General features: G+C 43.1%; 1 protein-coding gene across 1 annotated transcript in view; it reads right to left on the reverse strand.

Moving 5' to 3' along the window:
- srd5a1 (steroid-5-alpha-reductase, alpha polypeptide 1 (3-oxo-5 alpha-steroid delta 4-dehydrogenase alpha 1)) overlaps positions 1 to 14341 on the reverse strand; it is a 78067-nt gene that overhangs the window by 50629 nt on the left and 13097 nt on the right. The window contains exons 2-3 of the mRNA XM_028817969.2: positions 10478 to 10644; positions 5860 to 5961 (exon numbers count right to left, since the gene is read on the reverse strand). Of these exons, the coding sequence (XP_028673802.1) occupies positions 5860 to 5961; positions 10478 to 10644 (269 nt within the window). The remainder of the gene's footprint in view (positions 1 to 5859; positions 5962 to 10477; positions 10645 to 14341) is intronic.

Genomic DNA, 14341 nt, shown 5'->3' on the forward strand with positions numbered 1-14341 from the left:
CAGATTTTGAGTGAAAACCTCCTTCCATCAGCAAGGGCATTGAAGATGAACCGTGGCTGGGTCTTTCAGCATGACAATGATCCCAAACACACCGCCCGGGTAACGAAGGAGTGGCTTCGTAAGAAGCATTTCAAGGTCCTGGAGTGGCCTAGCCAGTCTCCAGATCTCAACCCCATAGAAAATCTTTGAAGGGAGTTGAAAGTCCGTGTTGCCCAGTGACAGCCCCAAAACATCACTGCTCTAGAGGAGATCTGCATGGAGGAATGGGTCAAAATACCAGCAACAGTGTGTGAAAACCTTGTGAAGACTTACAGAAAACGTTTGACCTCTGTCATTGCCAACAAAGGGTATATAACAAAGTATTGAGATGAACTTTTGTTATTGACCAAATACTTTTTTTCCACCATAATTTGCAAATAAATTCTTCAAAAATCAGACAATGCGATTTTCTGGATTTTTTTTCTCATTTTGTCTCTCATAGTTGAGGTATACCTATGATGAAAATTATAGGCCTCTCTCATCTTTTTAAGTGGGAGAACTTGCACAATTGGTGGTTGACTAAATACTTTTTTGACCCACTGTATACTCGTGTATAAGTTCGGTCTTGAAACCTGTAAAATCGATCATAAAAATCAGAACCCCGGACTGTACTTTCTTCGGTCCTGTTCAGCCTACAGTATATACATTGGACTTCCAATACAACTCGCTGTCCTGCAACGTGCATAAGTTTGCTGATGACACTACTATCGTTGGCTGCATCAGGAGTGGGCAGGAGGAGGAGTATAGGAACCTAATCAAGGACTTTGTTAAATGGTGCGACTCAAACCACCTACAACTGAACACCAGCAAAATCAAGGAGCTGGTAGTGGATTTTAGAAGGCCCAGGCCCCTCATGGACCCCGTGATCATCAGAGGTGACTGTGTGCAGACGGTACAGACCTATAAATACCTGGGAGTGCAGCTGGATGATAAACTGGACTGGACTGACAATACTGATGCTCTGTGCAAGAGAGGACAGAGCCGACTATACTTCCTTAGAAGGCTGGCATCTTTCAACATCTGCAATAAGATGCTGCAGATGTTCTATCAGACAGTTGTGGCAAGCAGCCTCTTCTATGCGGTGGTGTGCTGGGGAGGCAGCATAAAGGAGAGGGACTCCTCACGCCTGGACAAACTGGTGAGGAAGGCAGGCTCTCTTGTAGGCACGGAGCTGGACAGTCTGACATCTGTGGCAGAGCGACGAGCACTGAGCAGACTCCTGTCAATCATGGAGAATCAACTGCATCCACTAAACAGTATCATCTCCAGACAGAGGAGCAGCTTCAGCGACAGACTGTTGTCACCGTCCTGCTCCACTGACAGACTGAGAAGATCGTTCCTCCCCCACACTATGCGACTTTTCAATTCCACCCGGGGGGATAAACGTTAACATTATAAGTTATTGTGTTTTTTCCTGCATTGTTATCAATCTTTAATTCAATATTGTTTTTTTGTATCAGTATGCTGCTGCTGGAGTATGTGAATTTCCCCTTGGGATTAATAAAGTATCTATCTATCTACATAGAAAAAAAAAAAAGGCTGTGTGTTCCATGGTTACTCTCTCAGGTGGGCGTTAGCATATCATAATCTCTTGGACCAATAGCGTGAGTTTTCCGCATTCGACTTATACAACCAACATTATAAACTACCAGAAATTATACGATAAAATCAAGTCCCAACTTGGAGAACTTATCCGCGAGTATATACGGTAATAAGCAGCTTAAGTGTGAGTCCAGACAGTGCAAACTAAACCATATACCTGGTTCCTAGTCATAAAGCAATTGACATTTTCATTTCATTTCATAATTATCTACTGTGATGGAACCAGCGACGTCAGCGAGCCCCAAACCTCCAGACACAAACACACAGTGAGTCTCAGGTTCAAATAATGAAAGGTTTATTAAACCACTTCTTCCACAATGTTGCAAAAAGCACAAAGACACAAGTTTTCTCTATCCACAATACCTTTCTCTCGCCACCATTACTGTACTGCCCTCCTCCAACTGAGTGTTGCTCCACGCTCTCCCAGCTCCAACTCACCTGGAAAAGGGAGTGCGGTCCCATTTATTATGGACCCACTAGGACTTCTGGTGCCAGGGCGATTGCCCGATGGAAGCACTTCCAGGTAGCATGTTTTGGGGTTTGAAAGCCACCGAGACCTCGTGCTTTGAAAAATTGCGTCTCAGCTGTTCCGATACTCCTGACACATAAGGGATCACCAAAGGTTGAGCTGTGTCTGTGGGTATGGTGTTTGCTCTGTGTTGTAGAGTCCTGATGACACCTATTTTGTGCTCTAGTAGATGGTGAGAGTCAAACCTTAAATACTGATCCGTATGCTTTGGTTTACGGTACACGTCAACTTTCAAACGTCCCCCATTGCTGATGGAAATTTCACAATCTAAGAAAACTAACCTGTCACGTTTCATGTCCTCCCTGGTGAACTGGATGTGTTTGTCCACGGAGTTGATGTGGTCGGTGAATTGTGGTACCTCCTGAGATTTGATTTTCACCCAGGTGTCGTCCACATACCTGAGCCAATGGCTCGGTGGTGTTCCAGGATAGGATAATAGCGCCCTCTTTTCCACTTCTTCCATATACAGATTGGCCACAATAGGTGAAACTGTAACGTGATGTAACGCATCTCCCTAGAGAATAACTATGTCCAGATGAACTGAATCAACTTTGTAGAATTTCCTTACCTGGATTATTGAGCATGCATCGAGACATAATTAAATTTTTGTTTACTTTTTTGCGTATTTGCTGTTTATGTTTATCAAAATGGGTAATGTTTAGAGTCTGGGAACGGATTAATTCACTTTCCATTATTTCTAACGGGGATATAATTGATTTGGACTTCAAACAATTCAGAGTTCAAACAGCCTCCTGAAATAAATTACGTTTTAAGTATGAGGCACCACTGTAGTTGTATTTTTTGAGAATGCTGAATTACCATTCTGTGAGAAAGGCGCAGTTCTAATGAAGCTGTTGTGCTGTGAGGCGCAGATTACGCAAGCGGGTGACCCTCAGAAACTTGTCTTCTGATTGGCTTGTGACTTTGGGTCTGCCAGATCTCTTCCTATTAGAGTTTCTTCCAATTTCCAGTTGCCTTTGGATTGTGTAGGACACCATTGGGGCTCACCGACCCTCACCTTCAATTTTTTCTTTTGCAATTTCTCTAAACAAAAGGCCTACACTTCTAAGGGTAATAATGCTCTGAATTTAATTTGTTAACTGCTCTTTTCTTGCCATAATCACTGGAATATTGTCCAAGCAGTACTTGAGGGTGTAGTAACACAGTCTGCACATCTCTGCTTTAAGACAGAGGGCTTTTAAGTTATCAACACAAGTTGGGACACCTGTGCAAATTGTTTGCTTCAACTTGAAATGCTTCCTTTAATTGCTGCAGAACATCTGTAGGATGTTCAAGAAGGTCCATTTGGAATATGTTGAAATTTCCTTTATATTTTGTTTTTTGTTACCCTAAGTTCTTGTCTATAAGCCGCGGCTTATCAAAGGAAAAAAGTTGTGAAAATGAAAAAATAGAATATCGGCTTATACATAAGTCCGGCTTATACAGTAATCCCTCCTCCATTGCGGGGGTTGCGTTCCAGAGCCACCCGCGAAATAAGAAAATCCGCGAAGTAGAAACCATATGTTTATATGGTTATTTTTATATTGTCATGCTTGGGTCACAGATTTGCGCAGAAACACAGGAGGTTGTAGAGAGACAGGAACGTTATTCAAACACTGCAAACAAACATTTGTCTCTTTTTCAAAAGTTTAAACTGTGCTCCATGACAAGACAGAGATGACAGTTCCGTCTCACAATTAAAAGAATGCAAACATATCTTCCTCTTCAAAGGAGTGAAGCAAACAAATCAATATGTCTGTTTGGCTTTTAAGTATGCGAAGCACCGCGGCACAAAGCTGTTGAAGGCGGCAGCTCACACCCCCTCCGTCAGGAGCAGGAAGAGAGAGAGAGACAGAGACCGAGTTTGTTTTTCAGTCAAAAATCAATACGTGCCCTTTGAGCTTTTAAGTATGCGAAGCACTGTGCAGCATGTCTTTTCAGGAATCAGCTTTACAAAAGATAGCAACGTGAAGATAATCTTTCAGCATTTTTAGACGAGCGTCTGTATCGTCTAGGTGTGCAAACAGCCCCCCTGCTCAATCCCCATACGTCAGGATCACAGATAGTCAGCGCAAGAGTGAGAGAAAAGTAAGCAATCTAGCTTCTCAGCCATCTGCCAATAGCGTCCCTTGTATGAAATCAACTGGGCAAACCAACTGAGGAAGCATGTACCAGAAATTAAAAGACCCATTGTCCGCAGAAATCCGCGAACCAGCAAAAAATCCGCGATATATATTTAAATATGCTTACATATAAAATCACAATTTAAATGACCGCTACGCGCGCGTGTTGACTCGGCGACGCCCAGAGCAGAAAGAACGCGCTCCGGCCACTCCAACCGCGCCATGCGGGGAGTGAGAGAGACGCCAATATCTCACACTCTCTCCCCCCTTAAAGAAATTAAATGGGTGCGAGTGAGACCACTGACCTCCCTCCCTTCTATTAGTTATAGGTTATAGTACGTTCGGCTTATCCATGAGTCCGGCTTATCTATGATACGATTTTATTTTAAAAATTCGTATGATTTTTGGTCTCCGGCTTATACATGAGTCCGGCTTATAGACAAGAACCTAGGGTAATTAAGTTCATTTATTTATTTAAACATTTTACTGATTTTATTAAAATCAAATCACATTCCATACAAGCAAGTCAAGTTTAACAAAACTAGGTTAAAACAAATCAACTCCCACCCATAAGAAAGAGAGCTAGACCAACAGAGTAAAACTTTAATAATAGTACAAATAAATTAACAAATGAATAAAAATAAACAATAAAAAAAGGAGTGAGAGAATCCGCTTCCTCAATTTAAATGCTTATTCTAAAATGATATTGATTAGATCCTGCCAGGTTTTGAAAAAGATTTGCACAGATCCTCAGAGTGAGAATTAGATTTTTTCCAATTTCAAATAGAATATAACATCAGTTGTCCACTGACAGAAAAGAGGTGAGTTAGGATTCTTCCAGTTGAGCAAGATAAGTCTATGTGCCAATAGTGAAGTAAAGGCAATTACAGTTAGTCTGTTCTTCTCCAATTTAAGCCCCTCTGTGAGCCCACCAAATACAACTGTTAGTGGATTAGGAGGGATTGTGACACACAGGCTGTCTGAGAGGCATTTAAAGATTTTGGTCCAGAAAGATGTTAATTTGGTGCAGGCCCAAAACATGTGGCCCAATGAGGCTGGAGCTCGATTGCAACGTTCGCAGGTTGGATCTTGCCCTGGAAACATTTTGGACAATTTTAAACAAGACAGATGTGCTTGATATATAATTAAAGATGAATAATTGAATGCTTTGCACATATGGAGTTCGAATGAATTCTGTGCATGGCTACCTTCCACTCCTTTCCTGATATTTCGAGTGAGAGATCATTTTCCCACTGTACTCTGTGATCTTTGAATGGGAGGGACTGTAAAATGTTTTTATAGATTACGGAGATGCTGTCTGAGTGTCCTCAAAACTGATCAAGAAACTTTCAAGTTAAACCTCTGGCAGTTTACTGCTCACCTTTTAACCAATTTAGGCCATTCGTTGCATTTCAACTGATTAAATCTGAAGGAAAAACAGGAATAACTGAGGTGTTCTAAAATTTTTGACTGGTAGTGTAAAGCAAAAAAAAAAAAACAAAAAAACATTCACAATCATAGCCATAGTATCTGGACGAGGTAAATGTCCAGATACTTCCAACTCACCTCTGGGTATCTTGTAGCCAGTTTCACCAGGCTTTCTCAGGTTTCGAAGGACCTGGTCTGAATGAACATTTATTATCATTCCAGCCAACCATAAAATAAAACCTGTGTGTAAGAGTAAAAACAAGAACATCTGCTTTAGACGACCAACACTGCTGTTAATCAGTTACAACTGGCCACTCTTTTTATGTCTAACATAAAATAAGAAAATATTCCAACAGATAAAAAAAAAAAGAAACACACACTAAAACGGTTATAAAAACTCTTTTCACTTCTTCATCATGGACTTTACTGTGAGCTCCTAGGGACTGATAACACCTTTGAAATTTTTTGTATCCATCTCCTGACTTGTGGCTGTCCACGACTCTTATCCCCGAGATCTTCCGACACTGCCTTGCCACCCATAGTTGATTGCTTCTTTTCAGTTGCACTTCCAAGCACTGAAATGTTCCAGGAATAGCTGAACGAAGCGGAGTAATTACCACTGATCACAGGTGGAAGCCAATTAGTTTGGTGTGCAATGGAGATAGTGAGAACTTAAACCTGACTGAGTTAAAAGTATTTTTAGGAGGTGGTGATCCTTTGACCATCTCAGCGATTCCGTTTTTGAATTTTTTATTTTACCTGAACTGCTGCTATTATATATTTAACTTGGCTGTTATAAGTTGTATTGACTAAATACAGATGGAGAAGTATTTCTATTGTGTCTGGGCTTGCGAGTGTCCCAATTCAGGCCTTTAATGACCTTATGGGCACAACCATCAACAGTGTGTCTGTCCGCAAAGAGATTTACTTACCTCAGCAGTCACAATCAACGCTCTACCAATCAGCTCTCTGCCTCACAAATGCAGGCTTTTTTGTTTCTGTCAAGTTTGTGCTGACCTCCAGGTCATTTTCCGAAGACAGTGACAATTTTGACAAATAAAACAATTATTGAGGCCACTGGGCTCCTGGGAACACTCAAAGTTTTTAGAAATGGTTTGATCCCCTTGTCTTGATCTGTGCCTCACCACAATTTGATTGTGGAGGTCTACAGAGCATGGCTTGTTTTTTTGGTCCTGACATGCAGTATAAATTGTGGGACCTTTAATGACCTCTTAGGGCTCGTCTATACTTGACGCTCAGAACGTGTACGCACCCGCATCATGGCTGCCATGCGTTCCCAGCGTTCATTTAACATGTCCTCTGAGCAGGTCCTCAGAAATTAACGCAACGCGTTCGCGAATTGCAGTGCCAGCAAAAAGTCGGGGGATGCAGTGTGATAATAGTTGGAACGTGACATCGAAGTCTCTGTTTACTATCTACATGTGACAGAAAGCTGCTTTGCGGATCCTACGAGATCGATGTGCGTGCTTCGATGTTTGATGAACGGTTCGATGTGGTGAAGCAAAATGCCTACATACAAATACATTCGTGGTGCTTTTATATTCAAGCGTCACATATTCCCGATCATAATGACACGATGCATTTTAAAAGTCTCACATACCATCTTCTGTGCCGTCTTTTTTTTTCTAGGGCTTCCACTTGACCTGACAGCAGTGGCAAACAGCAATAGATCGCCACAAAGAACACATTAAATGTATGATATTCCAACTCTCTGCACATTTAGAATCCTTAAATTTATACTTGATATCACTTTCATGATGAAATGCATTAAAGTATGTATGTTACATTTTACAAATAGTTGATTTTATTTAAATAATCCATCCATCCATTTTCCAACCCGCTGAATCCGAACACAGGGTCACGGGGGTCTGCTGGAGCCAATCCCAGCCAACACAGGGCACAAGGCAGGAACCAATCCCGGGCAGGGTGCCAACCCACCGCAGGACACACACAAACACACCCACCCACCAAGCACACACTAGGGCCAGTTTAGAATCGCCAATCCACCTAACCTGCATGTCTTTGGACTGTGGGAGGAAACCGGAGCACCCGGAGGAAACCCACGCAGACACGGGGAGAACATGCAAACTCCATGCAGGGAGGACCTGGGAAGCGAACCCAGGTCCCCAGGTCTCCCAACTGCGAGGAAGCAGCGCTACCTACTGCGCCACCGTGCCGCCCCATTTAAATAATGAATACTGTTAATAATTACACACATGGTGTGACATGGTGGCGGAGCGGTAGCACTGCTGTCTCGCAGGGAGTCACATCGCTGGTATTCCCTGCGTGGAGTTTGCATGTTTTTTTGCTGGGTTTCCACAGTGTGCTCCGTTTCCTTCCAAAGATATGCAGATTTGGTGACACTAAAATGACGCCACTGTATGCGAGTGCTTGTATTCACCTTGCAATAAGCTGATGCCCGTCTAGGGATTGTTTCAGCCTCGTGCCCAATGCTTGCTGGAATGGACACATCCCTGGATTGATGAATTTAATCATTAAACATCCTTTTCAGAGATAGTGAGGTAAGGTGTCATCAGAATTTAATGGGCGTTCCAGGCAATTCACAACACAGCAAAGCCGAACCTGTTCTCACTGTGATGATATCTCGCACTGCCACCTAGTGGATTCCTCCAGATTTCTGTAAAGTACATGTGCAAGTATAAAAAGTAAAACGCTTGCGTAGTAGGCGCATCCACTGCAGCATGCGTCGCGTGAAGTATAAACCCGGCCTATGGCACACCAATCAGCAGTGTGTCCGTCTGCGGAGAGAGTGTCTACCTCATTGAGAGGTTTACTTACCTCAGCAGTGACATTCATGTCTCTGGGGACTCTTCCTATGAAGTTAGTAGATGGATTGGGAGAACATGGGGGAGTCATGAGGTCGCTGGAAAGGGTTGTGTGGAGCTCATGATATCTCTGCAAAAGGACAAAGGTCCAAGTCTTTAGTCTTCTGGTGCTTCCTGTTTTGCTATATGGTTGCAAGACATGGACGCTATCCATTGACCTGAAACGAAGACTGAACGGACTCCTTTGGTACTGTGTCTCTTCAGAGAATTCTTGGGTACCACTGGTGTAAGAGCCATTTCCTAATTACATAAATGTTATACTAAATGATAGTGCATAATCTATGGGAGGTTCCTATAACCCCCATAAGTTGAACTGAACTGGTATATTCTATTTCAAACTTCTCTGGCTAAACACTCTCAGTTAGTGATCAGCCTTGCCATGTTGTAAGGTGTAGAGGGCATATGGTTTCAAACCGTGCATTTCATGCCTTGCGTACCTTGTGTGCGTGTTTTGTGTGACAAGTAACATGTAAGACAAAGCACTTAATTGAAAGTGCTAGACCGTACGTTTAAAGCATACAAAAGAAGAAGTTAAGAATCTTTAAGTATAGAAACAACTAAAGTTTTACAAGAAAGTCTAAGTTTAGAGAAGTTACATTTAATTTTTTATTTTTTTCTATTTTAATTTTATTCTATGTGTGTAACAATTTTTTTCTTAATTCTTGTGTGGATCGTTTGCTTTGAATTTTCACTAAATACTTTAAAATAAACTTTTGGACTGAGAGATTTTATGTCACGCATTTTACCCGTGCTTGAACTCGCCTTACACTCCTGCAGCTGGTTTGACTTTGTTGCTCACGGAGTCCCAAATGAGGCACATTACCTACACTGTGAGGGAGCGTCAGTTACGGCACTACAACCAATGTGGCGCAATTCCCTGAGGGTGATCCTCATTGTTGAGGACCCAAGTGGCTGGACCAGGCCAAGGGGACGCCCACGTTCACAGTCCTGGTGCTTCCTGTCTTGCTATGGTCATGAGACATGGTCGCTATCCAGTGACCTGAGACGAAGACTGGACTCCTTCAGTTTAGTGTCTCTTCAGAGAATTCTTGGGTACCACTGGTTTGACTTTGTGTTGCTCACGAAATCCCAAATGAGGCACATGACCTGCATTGTGAGGGAGCGTCAGTTACGGCACTATGGCCATGTGGCATGATTCTCCGATGGTGATCCGGCTTATAGGATACTCCTTGTTGAGGACCCGAGTGGCTGTGCTAGGTCGAGGGGACACCCACATAACACCTGGCTGCAGCAGATAGAGGGTCATTTCTAGAGGGAGGGACTGGACCACGTGTCTGCCTTGGGGGCTGCCACCCAGGATCCCAAGCTGTTCCATCGTTTGGTGGGTGAGAAAATGTGCTGTACCAGTGCATGCTACCCATCCTGACCTGACCGGTGTTCATTTAAGGTTGCAAAGCAACAAAATGTGAATATTCTGAAAGGGGGTGATTCTTTTCTATACACCCTACGTGTGCCTGGATTTTCCTCTCACATCCCCAAATATATTAATAAGAATTTCATTGACAGCTGTAAATTGGAGCCTTTTGGTTTCAAGTGTAGATGTGAAAGCACCCCATGTAAGACTTACACCCCCATCCATTGTTGTTTCCTGCTTTGTATCCAGTGCTGTCGAGACAGACCCCCCCCCCCCCCACCCACCATTGTCCTTGATTGGATTAAAAAGGTATGAGAGTGTTGTGATGTTTTATGTTAAAGCCACAACGGACCTTCAAGTGGTTAAGTACAAGCTCATATTAGTATTTATATAACTTGATTGTGAGCAATGTTAAGCAAATGCTTTGATTTTGAGAAGAAACTTCCAATGACAAAATACTCCTCTACCTTTAAGAAAACATTTAATCAGTAAATAAGAACTGTTAAAAACTTACCGATGATAAAACAAGGTGAGGTAATCCAGTCCCTTGGAAACACTGCAAAATGACTCAAGTGTCGGGTCTGCAGATATCCATTATATGTGCAAAATACGAAAGCCAGAGCAAAAGGTATGAAAGGTGTTGGTTTTCCTCCTTGAATTAAAAATGGATAAATGAGTGTCCTGAGGGGGAAAAAATAAAATAAAAAAATATACTTCAGTTTATATAGGTTAAAAAAGTATTCAGCCCCCTTCACTTTCTGCACACTTTATCGAGTTATTTAATTTTAAATGGATAAATTTGTCATTTTTGCCCACCAATCTACACTCGATAACCCATAGTGACAAAGTAAAAACGAGTTTTCAGAAAGGTCTGCAAATTTATTAAAAATCAGCAAATGGAATCTCTCATAAGCATTCAGACCTTTTCCAAATTGTGCAGTTTGCTTTAAATCTCCTTGAGATGTTTCTAGAACTGGATCAGAGTCTACCTGTGACAAACTGAACAGACTGGACATCGTTTAGAAAGGCACACGTCTACCTGTGTATAGGTCAGGTCAGGTTGGGGAGCATGCACTGGTTAACAGTACACCCACCACACAATGAAACAGCTCTGGATCCCAATTGGTAAACCCCAGGTAGACACGCGGAAATGACCCTCCATCTGCCGCAGCCAGGTGTTATGTGGGCGTTCCCTTGGCCTGGACCATCCACTCGGGTCCTCAACAATGAGGATCACGTTAGCCTGATCACCCTCGGGGAATCACAGCACATTGAAATAGTGCTGTAACTGACATTCCCTCACAATGCAGGTAATGTGCCTCATTCGAGACTCTGTGAGAAACACAAAGTCAAGCCAGTGGTACCCAAGGATTCTCTGAAGAGACACAGTACTGAAGAAGTCCAGTCTTCATCTCAGGTCACTGGATAGCATCCATGTCTCACAACCATATAGCAAAACAGGAAGCACCAGGACACTAAAGACTTGGACCTTCGTCCTTTTGCAGAGATATCAGGAGCGCCACACACCCCTTTCCAGAGACCTCATGACCCCCCCATGCTCTCCCAATCCGTATACTGACTTCATAGGAGAGTCACCAGAGACATGAATGTCACTGCCGAGGTAAGTAAACCTCTCAATGAGGTCGACACTCTCTCCACGGACAGACACACTGCTGACGGCTGTGCCCAAGAGGTCATTAAAGTTCCCATAATTTACACTGCATGTCAGGACAAAAAAAAAAAAAAATGTCCTGTAGACCTTGTGATGGGACCCAGCCGGGACGCCCCTGCTGCATATGTTCTGGAGGAGGAACCATTGGCAGCTCAATACCTTCCCCGGGACGTTTGGTGGCAGCCTCCCTGGCCGACAGTGATTCCCCAACCTCCCGCAGGGCTCCATGTGAGATGGAGTCCTCCACAGCCTGGTTGGGAGCTGGGGTGGCTGCTAGGGGGTGCTGCTTGGATTCCACAGCCCGGCTGGACAAATCTTCAGCCCCACTCAGAAGTGCAATTGGGACCAGGTGGTCAAGCACCTGGAACACTTCCGGGTGGGCTATAAAAGGGGCCAGCCACCACCACTCAGTGGCCAGAGTCGGGAGAAGAGGACAAAGCTTCAAGGGAGGAGTGGTGGTGCCAGAAGGGCGTGTTTTGGTTATGGACAGTGCTTGTTTGGGACTGTGTATCGCCTGTGGGGTTCACGGGGAAGACGTGCCCCACAGGTGAAGAAAAATAAATCTTTATTTTGATTTTTATACGTGCCTACGTGCGAGTATGTGCCGGGACGGGCGCAAGAAGGCGCTATTGTTACAACTTTCACGATGAAACTGTGGTGAGACACAGATCAGTACAAGGGGATCAAACCATTTCTAAAAGCTTTGAGTGTTCTCCCAGGAGCCCAGTGGCCTCTAATTGTTTAATTTGTCAAAATTTTCACTGTCTTCAGAAAAAATGACCTGGAGGTCAGCACAAACTTGACAGAAACAAAAAATGCCTGCATTTGGGAGGCAGAGAGTTGATTGGTTTGGCAGCGCTACGCTGTGTCTGGTTTAAACAAAATGAACTGGTCAAAAGAGACAGATTAATTTTTTTCTTGCCTGTGAGCAATAACCAATATTACCATAAACAGAATACATTTGTTAGACTCAAGTAATGATATCCTACAATCAAGTTCTTTCCAAACAATTTATAACTACAATATTTCTAAGTCACACATAAGAGATGGAGCATTATACTCGTTGTCTGCCTAGATGTGGCCATCCTTCTAAATCAGTGGTTCTTAACCTGGGTTCGATCGAACCTTAGGGGTTCGGTGAGTCAGTCCCAGGGGTTCGGTGCCGGGAGGTCAAGACATGCACCCGACTCATATGATTCGTATGACACGCCCCGCTTGGTCATCATTAGCTGTAGGTAATTACGCTACATTGTTCGGCCAATCGGTGCTGCAGGGAATTTGGTGCACTCAGAAGTCGACTTGTGACTGTCGTGATAGTATGTCGTGAGATTTCTTTCTTAATATTTTAATCCATACTAACTATGTCGAACAAAAAAAGAAAGTGGTTGGACGAATATGTACAACATGGATTCACATATATAACAGAACGTGATGGGAGTCAGCGTCCTATTTGCATGATTTTTAATGCCAAGTTAAGCAATTCTAGTCTAGTACCGGCAAAACTAAAAGAACACTTCCTTAACCTACATGGAGATGGGGAATACAAGAACACAACGCTTGCTGAATTCAAGATAAAAAGAGCCAGATTTGATGAAAAGGCCACTCTGCCTGCTCTCGGTTTTGTACCCATCAACAAACCGATCCTAACAGCATCATACGAAGTTGCTTACCTGATCACAAAGCAGGGCAAACCACACACCATTGGTGAAACACTCATAAAACCAGCTGTGTTGAAGATGGCAAATCTGATGCTGGGAAAAGCAGCCGAAGTTAAATTATCACAAATTCCTCTTTCAAATGACACCATCAACGACAGAATAGAGGATATGAGCAAAGACATCTTAGCTCAAGTAGTTGCAGATCTAATTTCAAGCCTGACAAAATTCAGCCTCCAACTCGATGAGACCACAGACGTTTCTAATCTAAGCCAACTTGCTGTATTTGTGCACTATGTGAAAGATGACATGATAAGGGAAGATTTTTTATTTTGTAAGCCTCTTACAACAACAACTAAGGCAGCCGATGTGAAGAAACTTGTGGATGACTTCTTCAGAGGCAACAATCTTTTGTGGGATATGGTTTCTGCAGTTTGTATGGACGGAGCTCTAGTCATGTTGGGAAGAAAGTCTGGTTTTGGTGCTCTAGTGAAAGCTGATACGCCACACATCATTGTTACGCATTGTATTCTGCACAGGCATGCGCTGGCAACAAAAACCTTGCCTCCAGAAATGACGGAAGTGTTAAAAATTGTAGTTGAATGTGTGAACTATGTGCGAAATTGTGCGATAAGGCACCGCATTTTCAGTGAGCTGTGTAAAGAAATGGGTTCTGAATTCGAGGTACTTCTGTACCATTCTAACGTTCGGTGGTTATCCAGGGTACGGGTGCTGAATCGTGTTTTTGCTATGAGTGTGGAATTAACTCAGTTTTTACAAGAGCACCAACATCGTCATGCAGATTGTTTTAAAAATTCTAGGTTCATTCTCATTTTAGCGTACATGGCCGATATATTCGCAGCTCTTAATCATCTCAATCAGCAGATGCAGGGTCGGGGAGTCAACATCATCGAAGCAGAAGAAAACCTGAAGGCTTTTCAAAAAAAGCTGCCGCTATGGAAACAACGAACAAAGAATGATAACTTCGCAAACTTTCCCCTGCTGGACGACTGTGTAAGTAAGGTCGAAGATGTGTCTGGAATCGTAGATA

This window comes from Erpetoichthys calabaricus, chromosome 13, assembly GCF_900747795.2.
Source record: "Erpetoichthys calabaricus chromosome 13, fErpCal1.3, whole genome shotgun sequence".
NCBI classification, from domain to species: Eukaryota; Metazoa; Chordata; class Cladistia; order Polypteriformes; family Polypteridae; genus Erpetoichthys; species Erpetoichthys calabaricus.